At 40.2% G+C, this 26,938-nt stretch overlaps 1 protein-coding gene across 2 annotated transcripts in view; it reads left to right on the top strand.

Annotated features, from left to right (window-relative positions):
• Positions 1-26,938, top strand: part of dpp10 (dipeptidyl peptidase like 10) — a 336,082-nt gene that overhangs the window by 273,553 nt on the left and 35,591 nt on the right. For both annotated transcript variants that reach the window (XM_033617236.2, XM_033617237.2), the window contains exons 6-10: positions 3,318-3,370; positions 6,052-6,133; positions 19,769-19,889; positions 23,768-23,922; positions 26,463-26,560. In XM_033617236.2, the coding sequence (XP_033473127.2) occupies positions 3,318-3,370; positions 6,052-6,133; positions 19,769-19,889; positions 23,768-23,922; positions 26,463-26,560 (509 nt within the window). The remainder of the gene's footprint in view (positions 1-3,317; positions 3,371-6,051; positions 6,134-19,768; positions 19,890-23,767; positions 23,923-26,462; positions 26,561-26,938) is intronic.

Raw genomic sequence — 26,938 nt, forward strand, 5'->3', positions numbered from 1 at the left:
TTTAGTTTCCCAGACTAGTACTTCGGAGAAAAAGATAATAATATACTTCGCTCTCTATAGGGGTTAGATACCATTTACACTGGAACATAAACTAAGTGTTGTACGTAATATTTCACTTTTAAGGGAGGTGCAGCATACTGTGGTTACTTCTGTGTTACCAGCTCCTCACAGAAATATCTACTTCTTTAGCTTCTAAATGCTCCACTGTGTTCATCAGCTAGTTGCTACATTTGCTTGCTGTTTGGTGCTGAGCTGGTAGTGTACAGTGGGTTTTTAGAGCTTTTTTCTTGAAAACAGTTGCCTGTTATTGAGAGTCAACCAACACAGTAAAGTGTCAGGCCAGAAAACCAAAACACTGAGCTGAAAGATGCTAAAAATCTCAGTAGATGCTATTTGCACTCAGGTGTCCATAGTGAACAATGCTATTTGCACCGGGGATGGAATAGCCCATGTGGCTGTTTACTCCCAGGTGTATTAAGCATCATGGCAAAGGCAAACATCCAGGTGTCCATAGCCAACAATACTATTTGCTATTTGCTTTCTAGTTTTAAATAAATAATGTAGCCTTGGCTTCCTAGCAATAGTAGTAATAGTAAATTGGGCTCATTTCCATCATCTGACCACTTGTCCCACAAACAGTGGTGCAGTGAGGCCAATACAGGTATAAGGCACCTTTACTATCCCTGCCGAGTTGTTTACATGCCTAAAAATAATATAGTGCATCGACATGCAGCACTTTTGCAGCTGAACAACTGGATATAGCTATCTGATGATACCTGAATATAAAAAAATGTTTTTCATTTTCTCATATGCATCGGGGTTAAGGTTTGTCCCACACAGTGAGGGCTGTCTGTGTCTTTATAAGCTAATGGGACAAATGCTGCTTGGTTTATATGAAAATAAAATGGCTTAAAGACAGTGGTCAAAGGTGCTCATATATAAACTAAAGTTATGATAGTAACTTCAGGAGTAGCCTGCTTTAACAAATGTAAATGCAGTTTCTCAAACAGCGTTTACAGCTAGAATATGGAAATGGTTATTAATAACATGGTTAATACAAAGCCTTGTGAGCTGGCAACTCCAAGTTTAACCACGACAATGGCCCGTTCCTTGCAGTTTTAATCTCTACCATGATGCTCTTACTTGCAGGTATCCATAAATCTCACTGATGTATATCAAAAGGATATGCTGAAATGTCCCTGGGTTTGAGCTTTTTACTCACACAACATGTTGGGGAAAGTGGAAAACAAGTTTGATAAAGATAAGCTCTGTCTGTAAAATGGAGTGCAGTGAGCAAGTCCTACAAGTTATTGAGGAAGTCAAGTCATGTTCTTGCTGGCTGTAGAGGCAGCATCATGCTGCCTCTACAGCCTCTGCTTACCCACCTGTAAAAAAGAAAAGGGAAAAAAATACCAAAAAAGGCATAGCTTCTATTGGGCTGGACAGCCTGGAGGAATGTCCAAAATGAAGTCTTGGACAACACTTGCCAAGATGATGCAGAGCATTTGTAGCCTCTGGCTGACCCCTTGAGGTGTACCAGGGAGCACTTAAAGCTCTCATTTGTGCCATGGGGGTGTGCAATACTTCTTGCCGTAACAGCCTCAGTAAAATGAAAAGGTGCTGATAAAGCTTTCTCTGGGCTGCTCTCTGTCCCTGTTTGGTAAACTACTCCTGCCTCACCAGGGTCGTTTGTATCTGACAGCCTGCTTAGAGGTTTTATATCTCTGTGAATGCACAGGTCCATAATTCATTAGTATGTAGCTCACACTTTTGCTTTGACCGCTTGCATTTTCATCTCTGAGATCCTTATATATCTGCATTATTGATATTAAGAGTTGAACTCTTTTCTTCCTTGCTGTATGACCTTTCTTGTTAAATGGCTCCAAAGTTGTCAGCTATCAACACTTGTTCTCTGGCATGGATACGATTTCAACAAAACTAGTAGACAATAATGTTTCTTCCACCTGTGGTAATCTCCATTTTACCCCCTGCAAATGTTTTGCTTTGGAATCATTTTGCCTGTGCCCACTTTACTGATACCCTGTTGGTATAGTTGTTGTAGGGAGAACAAGTAACTGCCAAAGTAATCAGAGATCTGTCTCAGCTTGGGAGATCACTCATGTTGGCTTGTCATTGCTATTTTATTTTATTTTAGAGTGCCAGACATTCATCAATCTGTGCCCCTGTCACTGTTTATGTCTACAACCCCTTTCAACTCCTGTGCAATCCATAATCTTCATGCATATTTCACAGCAATTAAGTGTGCCCTACCTGATTGAAACGAGCCTTTTTTCATGGACAAGGCGCCTTGGTGCAAAAGCATACAATGTTACTATTGTGTTTCCAGATTTGAAGCACTTCAGGCACCTGTACAAAAGGAAAAGGTTTCCTAAGTTTGGTTTGGAAGTAACTCAAGAATTTGTATGCTAATTATTTTCACACAGATGTTTAATAAGTTACAATAATGAAGTGATGACCCAGTCAACATTTGTATTTGGGCCCCATGTGCTTTGTAAATTAGTTGAAAAATGGGCCCTATTCGGTACTGTCCATGAGTACTATCTATCTATCTATCTATCTACCTATCTATCTATCTATCTATCTATTTATCTATCTTGTCTTTATCTCTGCACATACAGAATAATGATAGTGGATTCATTTAACCTTGATTTAAGGCAGATATAAATAGAAAATTGCCCTTCATGATACAATTCAATTTCGGATGATAGAAATATCATTATGCACCAGCTTACACCCCATTGTTAGTCAAGTGTATCTCAGAGTTTTTACATTAGCAGTACAGAATCTTCTCTTGTAATAAAATACCCCTGCTTTGCATTACAACTGAATACATGAGTGTCATCTTCATGATGAAAAGGCAAAAATATGGCCTGTTTCTGTGCCCGATCACTAGCCACGGTCAGAGGTCTATTATCATGTCAGCCGCAGCTTCTCCAGTGGGGGTTTCAGACAGCTTTACATGCACCCCTCTGTCACTTTGAATGCCTCTCTCTCTCTCCCTCTCCCTGTCTGTCTCTCCCGGGCTTTCAGCACAGAGGCACTCGGTGATGATGGGTTTCTCAGATGGAATTAAAATGTCTCGTCCCACAGCTGTCACCCATGCAAATTGCATTGTCTACAGATTCTATCACTGAAAACAGCCAGCAGTCTTTTTTGTTTGATGCCTTCTTCCTTTTCATTTTTTGTCATGATGTCATTATCTGTGGCGCTGCTGCTTCTCTCGTTAATGTTTCAGAAGACTGTTTTTAATCTCTCTCTCTCTCTCTCTCTCTCTCTCTTTCTCTATTTTACTGCAGGTTTACCGCCACTCCTACATGGCCTCCTACAGTATCTACAATATTCACACGCGGTAAGTGTTTTTGTCTTCAGCTGTTGCTGTGAGGCAACGTGTGTGGTAAAAAACACATGTCACCAGGGAGAAAACGTAGCTGTGGGCCACGTTGTTTTGCAAAAATAAACAACACAGATATCAATAAAAGCTTAGTGCCATGAAAGTGTTGTGATCACCTGTAAACATGATGCGATATGCATGAAGAAAAGATGGGTGTTTCTCAGTTTGTCTCCTTGCTCCAGCAGACTGCAGCCACAGGTATAAGGGCTGTGCATTGGGTAGTTTTTTAAAGTGCACATTCAGTGGATGAATTTGCGCAGAATGGTAATGTCCCATAGTGCAGGGTTTTTTAAAGTCAGTCACTGTGGGTCCAACCCAAGTGGCAGTCAGAGAGAATTAACACTTTATATGGCTGATGGGATTTGCCTTTTTAAAAATGAGTGTTATTTTAGGAAGCTTTGTGATACATTTTTCAGATATTGTGCCATTTTGAGGCACCACTCACACACTTTTCTTTTTGTCTTGATCAACTCTGTGCTGATTTTAGACTGAGGCTCGGTTGCCCACTAGTGCTCATTTCAATTTGCACCTCACTGTCTTGTTGCACCAAGAAAAATTGTCACGTAACTACTGCAACTAATTATTACTATATACTGTTTTATAGAAATTCTGATAAAACTGATTTTTTTTTTTTAAAAGCCCATCACAATATCCCAGAGCCCAATTAAATGTGTGTGACAGTCCATTCAATTTACTATAATATAAGACCAAGGAATTATTTCATTTTAGAACCTGGGACCATTCTTCCATTTCAGCTTAAAAAAGAGTTATAATGACATTGTCAAAATTATTTTGTTGCCTTTCAGGGTAGCAGCCCATGACTCTTTTACTTTTACTGAGGAGTGCTGTGCAGTATAAACGACTATGTATGTGCATGTGCTTAGTCAAAATGGCTGACAGCCTCAGACCACTGTTTGCGACCAACAAACAACAAAACTGGTTGTTTTTTAGTGAGACATTGGTGGCAGTTCCAGCGGGGATTGTGCCACCAAAACTGAGTGTTTTAAGCCAAAAAATGATATGTTCCTAACCAAAACCAGTTTTTTTTTGTGCCAACCTTTGCACTTTGACCTAACATGATGATGTTGTTAGATCAGATTGGTGGAATTACTTAAATTTACACATTTTAATTGTCTTTTTTTATGTATTTTCTGACAGCTTATCACTTGCTATTAAAATGTAAAACAAATGTTCGGATAGCCCATTAGTTAAAAAAATAGCTGACTTCTTAAAGGGACAGTGTGTAGCATTTTCAGTTGTTTATTGGCAAAAATTGATGTCTGCATTCATAAATATGTCACCATTGGTGTATTATTACCTCCACCAATAATCTGACTTATTCTCATAAAAGGAGAATTTCAGATTTGTTTGTACATTGGGCGGGTAAGTCATTTGGGGGGTTCCATAACGTTTCACCATCTTGAAAATACATCCCCCAGCAAGGGACATACAGCACACTACCAGGGAATAGCCCTGCCTTTGGCGTTTTCGTTGAGAGCCAGGCCAGCGCTGCATGACTGAGAAGCCGAAGGAGAGGAGCAAGAGGCACTTTGCTACTACCCTGGCACTACTGCAGCATAACAAAGTCCCACTCTTTGAGCATAACGCAGGATCATGCATATGCAGCATCACGGGAGACGGAATCCTCGTCGCCAAGAAAGCGCAAAAGGGAATCAAAAAGGCAACGTGACCAGCAAATTCAAAAAACGAGGGTCAACATCGGAGTAGCCTTTCCCAGGTGGAGAGAGCTGCTGAAGGAGAAAGGTAATGCAATCACAGTGATGCGAGGAGAGGGATGAGGTGTGTGAGGTTGAGCCGCTTGTCAGTTGTCAAAAGACAATACCTGATTGGTTTGTTTCGATTTACACCCGTCCTAAACAGTCCCACGTTGTACACACAGCCAGCTTGGTGAGGAGGGGGTTTGTCATCTCGCGTCAGGTGTGTCTGTGTAGGAGCCTGAATGAATACTCCATGAAGTATCGGATGACATGGTTTCATCAGTGTTATCATAGCTTTTTGGTACACAGCAGCTACCCTTGTTGCAATACGCATTTGAAACAGTGAAGTGCTAGAGTGCGCTATCCGTTTGAATGCAATATATGATCAACGTTAGATACACCATCAGCACCTTGTGGAGACTTAGCTGTAACTTCTACAAAAAGATGACCGGACGCCCATGTTCTTCGTTTTACTTACATTTTACATATATACATATATAATATATATACATATATATTTACATTTTACTGAACAAACTGCAGCATAACAGGGAAACATGCTCAACATTCATTGTTTCCTATAACATGTCTGATGTGTCTGCTAACAACTTCTTCTCTTCTGTTTACTTCCCTTTTTTCCTACTTGTAACTCTAGTGTAGAACACTACTGCCACCTTGTGGTCTGTATGAGTCACTGTTCATAATCTTTAACTCAAAACACCAAATTAAATTAATGACTTCTTTGTAATATTTTAACCCCTTTTTTAACTGTACGTTTTTAACTATATGAATTACTGCATTAATGAACTATAAATATCACATGCATTACTGTATCAGTGAAATAAAGATACAACACACCTACCTGCATTCAAGAGCACCACTAGATGTTTGTGATGACATTGGTTGTTGTCTGTTTTTCAGGGAGGTTTGGGAGCTGGACCCCCCTGAGGTGGTGAACTCAGTCCTGCAGTACGCTGCCTGGGGAGTGCAAGGCCAACAACTGGTGAGAACACAAACAAAAACAATTCACAGCATCACCCTGCCTTTCAGCACCGCCTTCCTCTGCCTGCATTAGATTTAATGCATTTCAGAGTTAGTTTAGATTAAACTCACATAATTTGTTTTCTATACATTTACTTATTTATGTCTCAAACATGCTGAAGCTTACAGTAGTTAAGATAAAAGCATGTGTATTTTCATTTATACATAAGAGTTATTGTCACCACATTTTCATTGACATTTGACTGCAATTACTAACCAAGTAATGACAACACATCAAATCAGCAGTAAGCACACGTAAGGTTGCTTTCTTTTCATTATGTAATTAAATTAGCTAGCAAAGAAAATCATGAGTTTATAATGTAGCCTACAACTCCAGCATATTTCCTGCTGAGTCCAACAGTCTTCATCAGACGTCAGAATTTTTACAGAAAAATGAAACGCAGTATTTTGAAGGCTCCGTGATTGTGGAGTATATAGCGTATATAAGACTTTATCTTCAGCTCCAGGCCTGGCTGAGATGTGAGTGTTTCTGCTTTTACCACTTGTGTATTTGAACAGCAAGGACACACAAAGAAATGTGCTTTTAGTTTTCTAATTCAGAATTCCCCACTCTGCTCATAATGTACTCAGGTTCAATTTACGAGGGAACCTAATTAGATGCAGATTTTCTCCCCATCATACCTTTTTTTATTTATCTACAGCGGACAGATGGGAAGGCTTTTCGTTGACAGCTAAAAGGCTAAAGCATAGTACAGCTGCTTTGTCCATATTTGCAAATGTCAGCGTGTAATATCTGAGCATAAATCAAACACAACTCCATTAGGAAGTCATTATGGTGATAAGGAGGTGAGAGCTAGACAGATGTGAAGGCTTTCTAGCTCTGGAGTGGCATGCAGCATCATTAGACAGAAGTGCATCTTCGGAAACAATGACATAATGTGTGTGTTTTGTGAAAGTCTGTAAGTGAGCCTCATAGAAATTCTTTGGGAATTTGTGTGTTCTCATTTGGATAATTATGAATTAGGGGCATCCGTTCATCAAGTCTTCAGCAATGCATTGTACACACATAGCAACAAGTCGCGCGTTTTCTAATTAGATGCTATTTGAATGTCTTTTGTGACTGCATATCAGGGGTTTTCATAGTCTGACACTGAGGGTCCCAGATAAGATAGAGACAAATGCACCCCCCAATAATGTTGCCATGGATTTAGTGAATAGTGCTGTAGGCTACAACCTGAGCCCCATTTCTATAGCCCATATTTGTTCAGACTGGCAATTTTTTTCACATTAAAAGTATGTCGAATTTGGTACCAGCGGTTCCTGTTTGCAATACCTCATGGATGTACAGACAGACCGCTGTCACTGGATTACTTTGAAAAATTAAAAACATAATGATTGTCAAGCCTTTTCTGTGACTTCTAAGTAGATATAGTCAGGTCCATAATTATTTGGACAATGATACAGTTGTCATCATTTTGGCTCTGTACACCACCACAATGGGTTTTAAATGAAACAATGAATGCCTGCTTAAAGTGCAGACTCTCAGCTTTCATTTAAGGCTTTTTTCAAAAATGTAGTATGAACCGTGTAGGAATTACAACCATTTCTTCACACAGTCCCCCGACTTTAAGGGCTCATAAGTATTTGGACAAACTAACATAATCATCAATTAAACAGTCAGTTTTAATACTTGGTTGCAAATACTTTACAGTCAATGACTGCCTCAAGTGTTGGACACATAGGCATCATCAGATGCTGGGTTTCTTCCCTGGTGATGCTCTGCCAGCCCTTTACTGCAGCCGTCTGTACTTCCTGCTTGTGTTTTGGGTGTTTTGCCCTCAGTTTTGGCTTCAGCAAGAGAAACGCATGCTCAATTGGATTCAGGTCAGATGATATGACTTGACCATTGCAGAACATTCCACTTCTTTGCCTTAAAAATGTCTTTGGTTGCTTTTGCAGTATGCTTCAGGTCATTGTCCAACTGCACTGTGAAGCATCGTCCAATGAGTTTTGAAGCATTTGGTTGAATCTGAGCAGATAATGTAGCCCCAAACACTTCAGCTTTCATCCTGCTGCTCTTGTCAGCAGTCACATCATCAATAAATACAAGAGAACCAGTTCTACTGGCAGCCATACATGGCCATGACATAACAGTACCTCCACCATGCTTCACTGATGAGGTGGTGTGCTTTGGATCATGAGCAGTTCCTTCCCTTCTTCCTTTTCTTGTCTTCCCATCATTCTGGTAGTTGATCTTTGTTTTATCTGTCCATAGTATGCTGTTCCACAACTGTACAGGCTTTTTAGATGGTTTTTGACAAACTCTAATCTGGCCTTCCATTTTTAAGGCTAACCAATGGTTTGCATCTTGTGATAAACCCTCTGTATTTATTCTAGTGAAGTCTTGTCTTGCTTACAAGAGCAGCAGGATGAAAGCTGAAGTGTTTGGGGCACCATTATCTGCTCAGATTCAATTAAATGTTTCAAAACTCATTGGACGATGCTTCACAGTGCAGATGGACAATGACCTGAAGCATATTGCAAAAGCAACCAAAGACATTTTTAAGGCAAAGAAGTGGAATGTTCTGCAATGGCCAAGTCATATCATCTGACCTGAATCCAACTGAGCATGCGTTTCTCTTGCTGAAGCCAAAACTGAGGGCAAAACACCCAAAACACAAGCAGGAAGTGCAGACGGCTGCAGTAAAGGGCTGGCAGAGCATCACCAGGGAAGAAACCCAGCATCTGATGATGCCTATGTGTCCAACACTTGAGGCAGTCATTGACTGTAAAGGATTTGCAACCAAGTATTAAAACTGACTGTTTAATTGATGATTATGTTAGTTTGTCCAAATACTTATGAGCCCTTAAAGTCGGGGGACTGTGTGAAGAAATGGTTGTAATTCCTACACGGTTCATACTACATTTTTGAAAAAAGCCTTAAATGAAAGCTGAGAGTCTGCACTTTAAGCAGGTATTCATTGTTTCATTTAAAACCCATTGTGGTGGTGTACAGAGCCAAAATGACGACAACTGTATCATTGTCCAAATAATTATGGACCTGACTGTATATGGATGTTTAATTGTGATGGGGGTAATGGTGTCAGAGATATTGAAGAGTGTAAATCACACTGAAATGAAAAATATGTGTTTTATGTTTGTATTCTCAAACTTCACTGATTTATGACTGAGCAGGAGCACCATTTTTCACACAAAGTGCAGGAATCAGAAGCTAAGAATTTTAAAAACTTTTATTGGTCTGATGTAAATTATAAAGCTCTAATGTAAATTAAAATTTCAGTCATGAGTAACTACTTTTATCTTTTTAATGCACCTATATTTACATTAACATGTAGTTAGAGGTACCCTGCATTCATGTGGTCCCGGAATAGTCAGAAAAATTAGTTCCCCACCAGGAAATACACATGGAATGCCCCTCATGTAGGAACAACAAATCAGAAAGTTTGCAAAACTGTTGTTACATAAGTTGATTTATTCTGCAAAACATGGCTGACAAAAGTAGCCCAAATGTCCGGTTGATGTTACAGAAGTTTTTATTAATTTACATATTGCATATTACTTTTTTGACATGTAATTTGTAATATGGTGTTAGGTTTTAACCGTCCATGTAACTGTCCATGTCAAGCATCCTACATTAGTTAGAAAAGTTATGCATAAGCATTAATACTGATAAAAAAGGTAAAGCACTATTTAAAGCAATATTTTAGAAGTGGTTTTAGGAGTGTGGTGTGGTGTAGTGCAGCGTCAAGTTTAGGACAAAATTAATTTGTAATATAAAGCTATACTTGTATAGCAACATCAGTCTTCACTGGGTAGTTTGATGCTCTGAGCAATAAAATACAACACACCTTCTTTGTCCATGTTGCCTCCACATTATGATTTAAAAGCTCATGAACACACTAAAGTTGGAAGAATAACTTCCCCAACTCTGGAAATGGGAATATCCAAGGAGCATGTGAATGCAGCAGTATTATACAGATGTTCTACAGTATCAATATTTTGGAACTCCTATTTACACTTTTAACAATATAACTTCATTAGAAGTATCCAGAATATGACTGTAAAGGACAGTCTTAATTTACACATCCAACAGATGGGCAACATTAGCTTTCACTTTGCATCATGTTTCTGTCCATTCAACAAATGTAGATCCAGTATTCATTTTTAGCTCTTTTTTGGTCTCCACCAACTCCTGAGGAAAATAGCTGGCTCCACAATGCTCCACTGTGTTCACCAGGTAGTCACTGACTTTGGCTCTGTGCTGTTTTAGGGTGACCATATTTTGATTTCCGAAAAAGAGGACACTCGCAGTTTACTCAAAGATGCCTTATAATTTTAATATATTTAAAATTTATATGTATGGATAGAAAATTCAGTTATATTACAAAATAATATCTCTCAAAGACAGAAATTCAGATAGGCCCCAATAGGAGACACATACACACACTAGAGTGTGGCGATCCGAGCCCGACGGTACCCGACGGGTTGGGCCGGGTTTGGTCAGAAAAGTAGCTATAAATTGTATTCGGGCTCGGGTCGGATTCGGTCAGCTTTCAGTGAAAATATAGTGTAAAAATAAATAAAATCCTACTGTCTGTCCTGTTTATTGCTTGGGCACTGTTATTTACATGACAACACCTGAACATAACACACACACACACACACATTGGCTGTTTGTTTCTACCTCTCTCCTCGCTGGAAGTCTCGGACCTCCAGCCGCCAGCCTCTGCCTTGATTAAACGCTGAAAATTAAATAAAAGAGGGAGACAGGTTTTTCCTATTTTATCTTATTTTGTTTTATTTCTCCCTCTCCTCTTGCTAGAAGCGTCGGACCTCGCGCCTCCCGCTCCCGTCTCAAACACAGAGGTCTCCCTCTCCGCAGCTGAGCACCCACGGCGCACGTCCGGCCTGTTAAATAGCCTGTAACCGTAACAACTTTGTGACACAAACTCAGTGCCTTGGTTATAAATAATGTCGGGCTCGGTTCGGGTTCGGACAGAAATATGCTGCCTGTGCCGCACTCAAACACACACACACACACAAACACATGGAAACCCGGACATTATCATCAGTTTATATAATCCCCCCGGACGCCCCGGATGGGATGTGAAAAGTGGACATGTCCGGGCAAAAGAGGACGTTTGGTCAGCCTATGTTGTTTGGTGCTGGGCAGGTAGTGTGTCAGTCAGTGTGTCACAGCTCTTTCACTGAAAAAAGCTGCCTGCTGCTCCTGGAAACAAGGTTGATGAGTGTGTTGACACTGTACGGAAACAGAATCAGATGGTAAAGCCAATGAGTTCAATGATGCTAAGACACTCTGTAAAGCTGTAGGGAGCTGCAGCGCCCATGATAAGGGTTCATCTATGAGTGACCCCTTTCACATTGTACAAAATCATTTGATCCATTTTCATCTAAAAAAAAAATAAATGTATGTAGCTTTAAACAATACTATAATGGGCTTTAAAAGCACATAAGTTGATTGCTGTGATAATTTCATACTGACAGTGAAGTGATCCATTCTCAGAGTTACTCCAGTGTAAGAGATGAGACACAAAATCCACAGTCCTCATTCTGTGAAAATATGCAAGATCAGTTGGAGCTAATATGCAGCCCAGTCTCCAGGAGCAAATGTTGGCATTTTAGGTTTCTGCAAACCATTACTGCAACACTTTACATTTGTACATTTCATGTATCACATCATCATCATGTACCTGAGCTGACTTTGACATCGGGAGGTGGCAAAGGATGGTGAATGGTGTGACACCTAGATGAGACAGTTGCCAAGTTGCAGATCACTGCAGACAAACAAACAACAAAACCAGTTGTGATTTAGTGAGTCATTGCTGTGTTTCCAGTGGCTTTTTAGGCTCCAAATGTGGGTGTTTTGTAGCTGCTAGTGTTAACTGTCGGTTAACCACCAAAATAATTAACTGTTACACCCATCGGTCTGTAGGTTCATTTTGCCACTCTTCAGTTTACTGCACTGTGCACCACCATGGTCTGGTGAGCCATTTGGCCATCACTGCTTGTAATGCAGTCCTGACCCAACAGCGTTGCTGTGGAAACATTGCACCCACACTCCAGTCTCCCCCCTAGCTATCCCTGGTGAGTAAGCGGCTCATTTTTGAGTCATAACATCATTATCACTGTTGGCTCTGTTAGCACTGTTAGTGGTGTCAGCACAGCTAGCGTTGCCAACATTGTGAACAGTGCTAAAAGGCTTTTACTGTTCAAAATGAAGCTGCTTACTCACAGGGGTGACCTAGGGAGAAACCAGAGGGTGGGCAAAATGCTTCTGCAACAACGGGTTCTGCCACCAGAACGCCATTAACAGCTGTAATCGCTGAATGAGCACCGTTGCTAGCTAGCTGATGTTAGTTCCCACCTGAAACCAGGTGTTGCAAACTGCAGAGCAACCAAGAAACCAGTGGAGACTAGAAGTTGGGCAGTAGGCATGTTTCCACATGTTAAAGCAGCTTGCCAGCTGTCTTGTCAGCAAAGCCAACAAAAAATAAAATAATAGGTGAAACATTTAAGTCACAAAATATTAAATTTCACCACCTCTAATTAGATAGTGCTTCGAAATGCAGCACTAATGCTCACAAAGTCAAAGGAGCGCTGTCCTAAAAGGAAGGGCCTCTTATATTTGTCTGTTTTTTGTTTTGTTTTTTTTTTTCTTAAAATTTAACCAGTTAACTGGTAAAAGCTGAAAATCTCACTTTGCCAGCTTTATCCTTGCAGGTAAAGGTCAGGGCTTTGAGATCATGCTACATTTGGAGTGATGAGAGGGCTTCTAATATTTGAACACTATGTATTTAGCGGGAAAGAAACCTCTTTCCATTTACATTTTTTTTCTGAAGTTTGTCTGAAGTCTGGTTTGTTTTGACTTAAAGCAATGTCATCTAGAGGGAATGAAATAAATCTCAATAGCTGTCTCTGTGGTGGAAACATGAAAAAAAAAAATGGATCTGAATTTCCCATTTCTCAGGCCCAGATCTCTAAAACACTTCTATAATTCAATCAAACCCGCAGCAATAAAACCTCAAATGGCTGATTATACTCACCCCACAGTTGTAGTAATGAGCCCTCCCATTTTAGAACAGAACTTTGTTCCTGCAGTCTGCTGTTAGATAATCATTTCTCTGAACCTTTTAGCACATGCAAACACTGCCTTCTGGACTGATATCTGGATGCCTTGCAGCCAGACAGCAGAAGACACTGCTGACTGTGAGGTGTGTCAGTGCGCGGAGAGAGCCTTTGCTCATGAATTTTAATGCCATGCCCTCTATACACTGTGCGATTTTAGCAATCTTATAAGACCATTGCATGACACACTGTGAGATGTGGATCTAATAAAGTTTGGTAAGACGTCAAGTTTGATGTGTGCAGATTGTACGATGGCCGTTTAATACTGAATCGCAGGTTACGACGTACGTCAGTATGCAACGTCATCAGCGTGCACCGCATCAGCGTACGTCATCTATCTGCGCCACCATAGGTAGCGTGTTCACCTGGAAGTTGCAGTTCCTCCGCAATTTCCTTCCATGTAGCATCTTTTTTCTCGCAGTCATGATAGCAGCTGGAGGAAACATCAAATAAACAAGGTTTCTGTTGCCACAGCTCCACCAAACTTTCCTCTTTCTGGGAGTTCCACAAACTTCTTTTTGTATGTTTTACCTCCATGGCAAGCGATCATTTGTTTGGGTTTCGCAGTGACCATTTTGTCATTTCGTGCTGCATTTCTATTGGTTGATTAGTAGACGTAGGTCGTAGCAGCTGTCACACTGTGAGAGAGTCATCCTAAATTTCTGACGCTGTCAGTATTTTATCTCAGGTTATCTTTGGTCGCAAGACGTTGACAACGGCCGTCCTTGAACCTGTCTCACAGTGCGACGTAAGACCACCGTTTTAGAGCCACGACCAAAGATATCACCACATTTCTCCCACGATGGCCATCTTTCGTTTGGGACAGCTCAAAGTCGCACAGTGTATACCGGCCATAAGATCACATAAGGCCACAGACTTCTACTTTTTTGGGAAGGGAAATGAAAGATTATGTTTCTTAGACAGACTTTGGTCTGTGTATGTTGACAGATGTTTGTTTGACAAGTTGGATTTGTATTTTGTGACATTTGTCAGCTAAGTTCAGCAATATTCTTCTTCTTCTTCTTCTTCTTCTTATTATTATTATTATTATATTTCATATTTATTTATTTAAATTTCATCTATTTTTTATAGGCTTAATAACACAGATAATAAACAAATAACAGTATAAGCTGATAACTTTGTGGTCCTTTAATTTACTTCTAGAGTAAATAAAGTCCTTTTGTTGAGACAGACAGCCCCTGGAAGCATGCACATGTTCTTAAATCCAGTAAAATAAATGAGAGCCCTGTTGGTCAAAGGAATAAAGCATTCTCTTTCTATATGAAATAACAAACAGTTAAGTTTAACACATTTGCTGGAGCTATACACAGTCAATCAATCAATCAATTTTATTTATAAAGCCCAATATCACAAATCACAATTTGCCTCACAGGGCTTTACAGCATACGACATCCCTCTGTCCTTAAGACCCTCACAGCGGATAAGGAAAAACTCCCCCAAAAAAAACCCCCTTTAACAGGGGAAAAAAACGGTAGAAACCTCAGGAAGAGCAACTGAGGAGGGATCCCTCTTCCAGGACGGACAGACGTGCAATAGATGTCGTACAGAACAGATCAGCATAATAAATTAACAGTAATCCATATGACACAATGACACAGAAAGAGAGACAGAGAGAGAGTGACTATGACTAATGACTAATGATGGCAGCAGCAGCAGGAGGCATCTGGCAGGACCACGGCAGCAGCACAACCACACACGTCACGCTGTCCAGGCACCGCTGCGATATGAGTTAATCTGAGAGACAGTGGAGCACAAAGGCTCCGGAGAAGAAGCCGAGTTAGTGACATCCAGAATGGCCGAGTTAGCAAGATGCAGTAATAGGATGAGAGAGAGAGAGAGAGAGAGAGAGAGAGAGAGAGAGGGAGAGAGAGGGAGCCCGGTGTATTATAGGGGGTCCTCCGGCAGACTAGGCCTAAGTCAGCCTAACTAGGGGCTGGTACAGAGCAAGCCTGAGCCAGCCCTAACTGTAAGCTTTATCAAAGAGGAAAGTCTTAAGTCTAGTCTTAAATGTGGAGATGGTGTCTGCCTCCCAGACCGTAACAGGAAGATGATTCCACAGGAGAGGAGCCTGATAGCTGAAGGCTCTGGCTCCTGATCTACTTTTGGAGACTTTAGGAACCACGAGTAACCCTGCGTTCTCAGAGCGCAGTGTTCTGGTGGGATAATATGGCACTATCAGCTCTCTAAGATATGACGGAGCTTGACCATTTAGAGCTTTATAAGTTAAGAGTAGGATTTTAAATTCAATTCTGGATTTTACAGGGAGCCAGTGCAGAGAAGCTAAAACAGGAGAAATATGATCACGTTTCTTAGTTCCTGTTAGTACACGTGCTGCTGCATTCTGAATTAGCTGGAGAGTTTTTCAGGACTTACTAGAGCTACCTGATAATAGAGAGTTACAGTAATCCAGCCTTGAGGTAACAAAAGCGTGGACCAATTTTTCTGCGTCTTTTCGGGTCAGGATAGGCCTAATTTTCGCAATATTACGCAGATGAAAAAATGCAGTCCGTGAGGTGTGCTTTAAATGAGAATTAAAAGACAAATCTTGATCAAATATTACTCCGAGGTTTCTTACGGTAGTGGTAGAGGCCAGAGCAATGCCATCTAGAGAAACTATGTCATCAGATAAAGAGTCTCTGCGTTGTTTGGGGCCAAGAACAATAACTTCAGTTTTGTCTGAATTTAACATCAGGAAATTGGTGCTCATCCAATTTTTTATGTCTTTAAGGCAGTTATGGAGTTTAGTTAATTGATTACTTTCTTCTGGCTTCATCGATAAATACAGCTGTGTATCATCCGCATAACAATGGAAATTTATAGAGTGATTTCTAATGATGTTACCTAAAGGAAGCATATATAGAGTAAATAGGATTGGTCCGAGCACAGAACCTTGCAGAACTCCAAAACAAACTTTGGTACGTAAGGATGATTCATTACGAACGTCAACAAATTGAAAACGATCAGATAAATAAGATTTAAACCAGCTTAGTGCAGAACCTTTTAGGCCAATTAAGTGATCCAGTCTCTGCAGTAGAATTTGATGGTCAATTGTGTCAAACACCGCACTAAGATCTAATAAAACAAGAACAGAGACGAGTCCTTTGTCTGAAGCAATCAGAAGGTCATTTGTAATTTTAACTAGAGCTGTCTCAGTGCTATGATGCACTCTAAATCCTGACTGAAATTCCTCAAATAAATTATTATCCTGGAGAAAATCACACAGCTGGTCTGCGACTACTTTCTCAAGGATCTTTGACATAAAGGGAAGATTAGATATTGGTCTATAGTTGGCTAACACCTCTGGATCCAGGGTGGGCTTTTTTAGGAGAGGTTTAATTACAGCTACCTTAAAAGACTGTGGTACATAGCCTGTTAATAAAGATATATTGATCATATCTAATATATGAGTGTTAACTAAAGGAAAGACCTCCTTAAGTAGCCTAGTTGGGATGGGGTCTAAGAGACACGTTGATGATTTAGATGAAGAAATCACTGCGGTCAATTCTTGAAGAGAAATTGGGGAGAAGCAATCTAAATATATATTAGATTCTACAGCTGTGTTTGAGGTTAGATAGGTAGGCCTACCATCTGAGGGCAGGAGGTCATGAATTTTGCCTCTAATAGTTAGAATTTTGTCATTAAAAAAGCTCATAAAATCATTACTGCTAAGGGCTAAAGGAATACAAGGCTCAATAGAGCTTTGACTCTCAGTCAGCCTGGCTACAGTGCTGAAAAGAAACCTGGGGTTGTTCTTGTTTTCTTCTATTAATGCTGAGTAATAGTTTGCTCTGGCATTGCGGAGGCCCCTCTTATAAGTTTTGAGACTGTCTGTCCAGATTAAACGAGATTCTTCCAGTTTGGTTAATCGCCAATTCCTTTCAAATTTTCGTGATATTTGTTTTAACCTACGGGTTTGAGAGTTATACCAAGGAGCGAACTTTCTTTGCTTTGTTAACTTCTTTTTAAGAGGAGCTACAGAGTCGAGCGTTGTTCGCAGCGAGCCTATGGCGCTATCAACAAAATGATCAATTTGGGAGAGGTTAAAGTCGGCACGGGAAACCTCTGTTACTGAAGGTATTGGTATTGAATTTAACGACGAAGTAATCTTTTCCTTAAATTTTGCGACAGCACTATCTGATAAACATCTAGTATAGTAACTGTTGCTGAGTGGCGTGTAATCGAGTAAAAAGAAATCAAAAGTAATCAGATAATGATCCGATAGCGAGGGATTCTGTGGAAAGACTTTTAGGTTATCAATTTCAATTCCATACGTCAGAACTAGATCGAGGGTATGGTTAAAACAGTGAGTGGGTTCATGTACACCCTGACTGAAGCCAATGGAGTCTATTAATGAGATAAACGCGGTAGCCAGGGAGTCATTATCAATGTCGACATGAATGTTAAAATCGCCTACAATAATAACTTTATCTGATTTAAGAACTAAACTGGATAAAAACTCTGAGAATTCAGATACAAATTCAGAATATGGGCCAGGAACACGGTACACTATAACAAATAAAAGTGGCTGCGAGGTTTTCCAGGTCGGATGTAAAAGACTAAGAACGAGGCTTTCAAATGAATTATAATCTAGTTTAGGTTTAGGGCTGATTAACAGACTAGAGTTAAAAATGGCTGCAACTCCCCCTCCTCGGCCGCTGCCTCGAGGAATGTGGGTATTATTATGACTGGGAGGAGTGGACTCATTTAGACTAACATATTCATCTTGACACAGCCAGGTTTCAGTGAGACTGAGTAAATCAATATGATTATCTGATATTAATTCGTTTACTAACACTGCTTTAGACGATAGAGACCTGATATTTAACAGTCCGCATTTAATTCTCCTGTTTTGTCTTTCTGTCACAGTAGAGGTTTTAATTTTTATGAGGTTGTTATGCACAACTCCTCTTTGTTTAATTTTAGATTTAAATAATTTAGGTGGTCGGGGGACAGACACCGTTTGTATAAAACTATGAAAACTATGGCTGGGTAACTGAACTAGAAGCTCAGAGAGGCGTTTAGGACTGCAACTCTCTGTCCTGGTCTCAACTCTGGGTTGTCAGGGATTTAAATTACTAATAAAATTTGCCAGGTTCCTAGAAATGAGAGCAGCTCCATCCAAAGTGGGGTGAATGCCGTCTCTCCTAATAAGACCAGGATTTCCCCAGAAAGTTTGCCAATTATTAACAAAACCCACATCGTTTGCTGGACACCACCTGGACAGCCAGCGGTTAAATGATGACATGCGGCTAAAGTACACAGTGTAGCCTCATACAACAGTTAGTACAATATCCTACAAAAATACAACAACATTTTGTATGATATACTACAAATTAGCGCCCCATGGCTGATGTTACGTCCTTTTATGCCAGTTATGCAATAGAGAGAGACCTTACCTAACAGGTACCTGCCTAAATAGGTTTAGGCAGGTAAAGTGACTGTGGTTAGGATTAGCAGAAGAAACAAAGTGAGGATGTACCTTAAAATGACTCATAGTTCACACAGTTCTGAACACTGGTCTCTTGGGAAAAGTCCTATGCTCTGTGACCCATCCACCACCCTAACCTACCACCTCACTGGACTGCTTGGGCCCACTTCCTTCTTTACTCCCATCAGTGCATGGACCACATGATTACAGCTTTTCAAAATACATAGGTTATGCAGTTATTACTGGCTCATCATTATATGGGATATGTACAGATTTTGCTGTATTACTTAATAGGAAAACGTACAAAGAGTGCACAAGAACAGCCTGCATGGGGTTAAGTTAGGCACAAAAATCATTTGGTTATGGTTAGGAAAATATCATGTTTTGGCTTAAAATACCCATTTTTGGTTCCACTCTTCCCCTATCCAGGAAATGCAGTGATGTCTCATTAAAAAATCAACCACTTTTTGTGGCACTGTCCCTGGTGATACAAATACAGTGATGACTGTTGGTCTCAAACAGTGGTCTGTAGCTCAGCAGGTATCTTGCCTAGATGTCATATCATCTACCAACCCCTCCACCTACTAAGGACAAAGTCAGCTCATATACTATGCCAGTTTTTAAACATTGATATGATATATATGAAACATGCAAATGTAATGTATTAATGGTTTGAAGAGACAAACAGTGCCAACATTTTTTCCCGGTGACTGGGATGAGGAGTAACAGGTTTACTTTCACAAATACATGTTACAGTACATTAGAGTTAATCACTTGATGCCTTAACAACACTGCCTTGCATCTGTAATCCTAAAATAATAGTTTGGATGCTTGAGCAGATACTGTTTAAATTCAGTAGAACAATTGTTAATCCAGTGGATGTGTGCTGAAGTTGTGAAGCCTGAAATCTTGCACATACTTGAAAATGTTGCAGCCATGCACTATTCTTCCTGTCTTGCAACATACCTCTATTCCTTACCATACAATGCAACATTTAAGTGGTGTGCTTACTCTCTACAGATCTACATATTTGAGAATAACATCTACTACCAATCAGACGTCAAGAGTAACTCCCTTAGGCTAACATCCTCAGGGAAAGAAGGGATCATCTTCAATGGGATCGCTGACTGGCTCTATGAAGGTACATATCAGCTTGTTTTTTTCAGTCTAAGGGTAAAACTAGTCAAAGTGTGCAGATAAGATGTTTTCCTGGTAGCTGTTGGTCATTGAGATTCTCTGGCACGGTTTCTCCAAACAGGAACTGTGTCACATAATGACATGTTGAGAAGCTGCATTGCCACAGTGGCTTTTAAACATTGCGACGGTACAGATGATACTATCTTACTTAATTTTCACAGCGTTGGCAGACTGTCTCATTAAACTGTAAATGCCTGTGTTGAGAAACATTACCTAATAAAAGACAGTCATTAAATATTCATAATGTTTGTTCTAGTGCAGATATCTCTCGTTTTATGTGCCTTAGGTAAACACAGACTGCATGCACTTAGCTACGTTGGCCAGTCTCTCAGGAGAAAAGATGATTATGTAAATCTTGTAAAAAAAAAAAAAAAAAAAAAAAAAAAAGGCAAGAGACCGCAATAACTGCTCTGTTGTTTTGTCCTTTTCCCCTCTTTATTCTTAATGATATATGTGAAGTGTAATAATGTAGCAATTAGTGATGGTTAACCCCAAAATTAGAACTTTATTTAATACCTCTTTTGTCGTATTAGATGTTTTTATTCCCTTCAGTGTGTTTGGTTCTGTCTGTTTAAATAATGTGTTTGTGTATGACGTGATTGTTTAGGACTACATGAGACTACACTTTCTATTAAATTTCAGAATAAATTTAAACATTTATTGTCACTTAAAGTCAATGTGAAATAAATCATAACCAATATTATTACCAAAGGGACACAGATCAGTATCATCAGCTGAATATGGCTTTGTCTGTTTCTGCAAGCCATGGATACATTACATTTGCACGTTATTGTGTAGCGTATATGTTAAACCTTTATGTTTCAATAATGCTGTGGTTAACAGGTGATTGGTTTTAAGCAAAACAACAACAACAACAACAACAACAACAACAAAAAAACAACAACATTTGGTTATGGTAAGGAAAAGATCATGTTTTGGCTTAAAACATCAGGTTTTGCGGGCACAATCTTTGCTGGAAAAGCAGTGATGTCTGTAATAAACAGCCTCTTTTCATGTCACTTTCTTTGCTGGAAAATCTAACCCAGTGTCACTCTGAAGTAGGGATGGGGGAAAATCTATTCTTAGATGCATCGTGATGCGGATGGAATGATCCGGCATCGATTCACAAACGTCAATAATCGATTATGAAAATGTTTGTTCATGATATGATGTTGGTGGAACAAAAGAGGCGGAACTCAACTGCGTCAATGTAGCACCCGGACAGTCTCTAGTGCAGACGAGCTAAACTTCACTTTATCTTTGCAAAAGACAACAGTTGCAAGCTTGTTTTAATTTAACATCTAAATAATTTCATTTGTGAGGCGAACATGAAGGATATTGTAAATACTTACTTAAGCCAGCACCCAGTGACTAACATTAATGAGAGGAACAGCAAGCAGCAACCAACACACGCTTCAGCATTAACCAAATTATAACACCTTCATGGAGAACAAAATAACTCTTTGCTCAGTCTATTTTACCTTAAAAAAAACCTCTGTGCCTGGCCTGCCCTGTGTTGTGGCTTTCACCCAAACTAACCAAGAGAGAGGCTGCTTGCAGCTCCTCTGCTGGCATAACGTAAATAACAACACAGCGGCTGCGGCGGAGCTCTCAACCTCCCCCTCATGTTATTCTTATACATACAGAAGACTATAAGGTGCAGGTTTCAGATGAATTCATGCATTCATCCATGCAGTTAACTTTTTAAAATAAAAAGGATGCGGGCGACATATTATCGAATAGTATGTGAACTGCATACCGTTTCAGGGGAATATTACAATAGGCTGTGCAAACACTGGACCCTATGCAGGCATGTGTATATCCCATATGTATACCCCACAATGGACAAGCGTGCGCATCTGCAGATGGATACAATCCAACTAGCACCCCCTGGTTCAAAGGTGAGGTAGCTTGAAGGCGAAAGGGACCTGGACAAGAGCCACACTGCATGCAAGCAAAATAAACTGTTTATTTAATTATAGATCATCAGAAATACAGTGAGCTATATTTTAAAAGGAAGAGAGAAATAAATTGTGTTGAAACCAAACATTTGATGCATTGTGATGAATCAATAATCGTTTCATTATCAAATCATTACTCTCTGAATTGTAATCGAATCCAATCATGAGTCGCCTGGAGATTCCCACCCCTACGCTGTAGTAGTCAGAAACCACCGCTTGGTCAGTAACTGCTGATGTTAGACACCGATGTAAAAAGCCATGCTTTCACGTTAGCATGATACGCAGCTGGCCACCATTATTGTTTAACGGCGCCCAGCGGCGTCAGGGGGAAACGAAGCGGGAAAAGAGCAAAAGTTAAGGGGGCAGAAGTTAGAGTAGGCAGGCGGAATGGTGGTGGATGAGTCCAACAACCACTGACTTTCACCTGGGAGGCCGGTCGTCACTTCCCGTAAGATTGTAAAGCCAAACCCTGTTCTTTTTTCCCAAACCCAACCATGTGCTGTTGTTGCCTAAACCCAACCACGTGGTACAACCATGTAATGTAAATGCACATAGTTAAAGGAGCTGTGTGCTACATTCAGAGCATTAATATAGCATCAAAAAAACAGGCCTATTTGCATTTACTCCATTTGAGTGATGGAGTCCTAAGCAGAGAATTTAGTCACATTACCTGTGTGTGTGTGTGCGTGTGTGTTGTAATCTGAGCTTCTCTGTCCAGTGTTGTGGTAGACAGTGGCATGTTAGTGCATATGAGTTCCTGTGTGTGTATCCCACTGGTCAGCTAACCACTGCTCTGCACTGTGCTCATACAGCAATGAATAACAATGTTAGCTAAGTCAGCACTGTTGCTGTTTTAGCACCCTTAATTGAGTTAAACTCCAGTATTTTTTAACCTAGACCCTATTTTCCCATGTTTTTGTGTCTAAGTGATTCATGGTAACAACAATTTTTGACATTAGTGCAGTATGAAGTTAATGTGTTGCAGCCAGCAGCTGTGAAACAGGCTACAATGTAACCACTTGTGGCAGGTACACCCCTTCAATTGAAGTCCATTAGAATTGCTTGATTTTGCCACTGACAGGCTCAGATTGTTATTATGAGTGTCTTAAAACCTTACAGAAAGGACCCTGCAGAGAAATTAAACATTTTTCAAAGCCTATCACTTGTTCCATTATGTTTTGTGTCCAGGTCTCGCTAACTTTCTGACATCTTACAGGAAGTGACTGGTTGCAGAATAAAAATGGTGAAAAGCGAGTGGCAGTTGGAGAGAGTGCTGGAAAGAGTTTGTTTGAGTGAAGAGTGTGTTGCTTACTATTATCTAATAGAAATTTCAGAGTCATGGCTGAATATTTAGCTGATTTCAATCATATATAAAAGTCTGTGAGATTTCAGAACAAGACTTCTCCTTTTAATGAAGGTGAATTGACAGGGCACACCTGTGGCAAGTGGTTACATTGTAGTCCATTTGGCCACTGCAAGCTGCAACATTACGGCTCAATACTGGACCGATTTCAAAAACCGTTGTTCCCACAAGTTACTCAGACACAAAAACATGGTAAAATAGAGTCCAGGATGAGAAATACTGAAGTTCCCCTTTAGCACCAGCAGCTGCTACAGTAGCTGCCAGTTCAGCCATCTTCGTGTTGAGAACCATGTGCAGACTAACCTGTCTGAGACTCTGAATCAGATGCTCTGAACGTCACATACAGCTCTTTCAAGCTAGTTTTAGGTGCCTTGGGGCAGATGATATGTTGTATTACATTGTGTTAGAAGATAGCAAAAATTGTGCTGTTTGATACTTAAAGTGCTAGATTCATTTTGATAAAAGAACAAATCTCATCCTGTGTCTTGTTCCAAACAGAGGAGATCCTTCAGACCCATGTGGCACACTGGTGGTCACCTGATGGAGAGAGGTTGGCTTTCCTGGTCCTTAATGATAGTCTGGTGCCAAACATGGCTTTACCTCGCTTTACAGGCATGGCATACCCCAAAGGAAAGCAATACCCATACCCCAAGGTAAACATTTAGAAGATAAGCATGCCATAATATCACTGCAGTTTACACACTGGATACACATAATTTTTGTGACATATGCTTGTTTGCTTTATTTATATTAAGTGAGATCGATATCACTCTATGTGGTACGTGCTTTGCCTTGCACCAGCCTTCACTCACATTAGTTTACCCCACTGAAGCTCTGCCTTGGTACCCTAAGACAGATCTTTGCACTCAACATCCAATTAGGAGTTAGCAACTAAACACTATAAAGCACCAGTGCACCTGCTGTTAATCTCCTTGTTTCACTCAGCCTCCTAAGAGCACAGATCTACACTTGCGACCCTTCAAGTGTTTCAGAGTAATGGTTTCACACACCAGCAAGCTTTTTGCCATCTGCTCTTGGCCACAATCAGTTTGGGATGGCCACGACTAGCATTAAACTGCCTATCCATGGCACCCGTCTTCTTGATCAAAGTGCCCCCTTGGCTGAATGCCCAAAGCATCCAGGCATCCCCAGCCCCCTTAATCTCCCCTCCCACCCAGACACAAATTCAAGAAAGGCGCGGGGGCAGTACTGTCCAAGTTTTAGTCTCAGCCAGGGAATCTGCTTCCCCTGCCTCCAGTCTTTAAGTTAAGCTAGGCTAACCTAAGAGGCAACCTCCGATGCTGAAAAATGAAGCCAATGCGGAAGTGCCAAAAACTGCAGTTCCTTTAATGGCCACTTGAGGCTGGCTCCAAAAAAAGAGTCAGTCTTCATAGACCCCAGTGTTAAGATGCCCAACTTTATAACAGAAATAAACATGTTTACAGGATGGTACAAAAAAAAACTTTTTGGCCTATATGACTAATTTTAACTTTCATGACAACTTAACATTTTATCAAGGCCCAAAGTTATGCATATTTAAGGGTGGGGCCCCTCGAGTGAAAGGCTGTCTGTGAGACATTGCTGGAGTCAGATCCACCCCTCGCTCCTCCACGGCTACAGCCTTTCATCCAAATACAGTCACTTCTGGCACCAAAAAAAATGAAGGACTCAAGTCTTCAAAATTGGAGTCCCCAAACCAGTGGGTGACATGACGGTAGCTATGTTCATTAGGTATACAGTCTAGGGGACACTGACTGAAAGATAAGTATTGCTTTACTCATCTCACTTTCAGAAATAAAGCATTTAACATATTTTCAAAAATGTTTGGTTTAACATAAGACTTTGTTTTGTCCATGGGACCATGTAAAAAGTGTTAAACTCATACAAAGAAATATATTGTACCAGATTTAACTGTTGTTTACATCTGCAGTCCATGGCCAGGTAGACACAAACACAAAATTCTTCTGATGAAAGTCTTTACTTGTTACTTAATGTACTATACAGGCCTGTTAAGGTTGGTTTTTTTTTGTTTGTTTTCATTTTCAGACTATTTTGTGTACACAGTTGTTTTTCAACAAAACACATTTGTAGAATAATCCAAAGACAAATACACCTGAACAAAGCCAGTTCTTTACTAAATGGATTCTCAAAACCATAGGCTACTGAATGAACAATTTTGATTGATTTTGAGTGATTTTATATTCTGTTTATTGTCCTTATTCCCTCCATACTGCATCGTAATAATATGATAACACTGTTTCACATTTTCAACATAGATTGATTGAAGGCAGCAAGCTAAAAGAAACACAGTCAAAAAACAGTTTCTCAGAGTGTCAGTCTGTCACTATCCACTAGGGTTTAGTCATACAGGGAGACTGTACATTGTAAAAGAGAAAGGGAACAATTGTCCCCACTGACAGCAGCCTCACTTGAACAGAATGCAACGCACCACAGTGATCATACACAGATCATACACAAAGCAGTTGGCTAGCTACAATAGCTTTGCCCATCTTTGATTGAAAGCAGCACCTGTTGTTTTCTCTGTAGATCTTCCTATAGGACTCTGTTTGTGCATCAGCAGAAGTCAGGAAACACAGGAAATCAAAGTAGAATGTTTTTTTATTATTATTATTATTTAAAAGGGACAATGCACATTAATGAACGACAGTAAAAACAGTGTAAATGTGCCGAAGTTAGCGCAACGCTAATTCACATTCGGAGTCCCTTGGCAGGTGTTGCAGGTGGAGTGAAAAGGAGAATTATACAGAATGCCAAATTAACTTCAAGAATTCATTTAACATCCAAAACACTGATCCCAACAGTGTTATAACATCTGAGGGAAGGTTTCCCATGGTTTTTTAAACAAAGCAAATGAGAACAATGACAGAATGCAAATGTCCACTGTTTATAATTATATTCTACAATTGCAGTGAAGCGTTTTTTCAGTGCATTGTGTTTAATCAGCAGTCTGCTGTTTAGTTTGAGACAAAACTTCTGCATAATAACACATGCATAACTGTCTCACTGTATGTGCAGTTTTAAAATGTTTAAAGAGGCTTTTAAATGGATGCTCTCAATGAATTATTCACTCCAAATCACTTCATCATTATGCAACACTTCATAAGTCACACTTGCCATTTTGGATGATGTGAGGCTTTTGTCTAAAGCCTGGACTGTTGGTTTCTGCACACAGGCTGGCCAACCCAACCCGGCGGTGAAGCTCTATGTAGTCAATCTTTACGGGCCGACGCACACACTGGAGCTCATGCCTCCCGAGACGCTCAAGCTACGGTGAGAAGAGCTGCATTTTGTTTGTCAAACTTTTGCATCAGCTGCTATGCGACTGAAAGGGATACTTTTGACATTTTAAACTTCAGATGATAATTTTTGCTCGCTAGACACTCGGCACAGTTAATTGGGGAATCGTGTGCACTGCAGCTTGCTGTGCCCCTGCATTGCAGTTACAGTAGCTCTAACTTTTACTTTCAATGTGGATAGCTTAAAACTGAAGGACAAACTATGACCAATATATCCAGGCCTTGGTCTGCTGAGACAACCCCCCCCCCCCCCCCCCCCACACACACATACACAAACCATTTTTAAAAAATATTTCACAAGGCAGCTGCATTTGAGAAAACCTCATGATAACCTTTGGATTATTTTCAGATT

This window comes from Epinephelus lanceolatus, chromosome 14 (assembly GCF_041903045.1).
Source record: "Epinephelus lanceolatus isolate andai-2023 chromosome 14, ASM4190304v1, whole genome shotgun sequence".
Taxonomy (NCBI): domain Eukaryota; kingdom Metazoa; phylum Chordata; class Actinopteri; order Perciformes; family Serranidae; genus Epinephelus; species Epinephelus lanceolatus.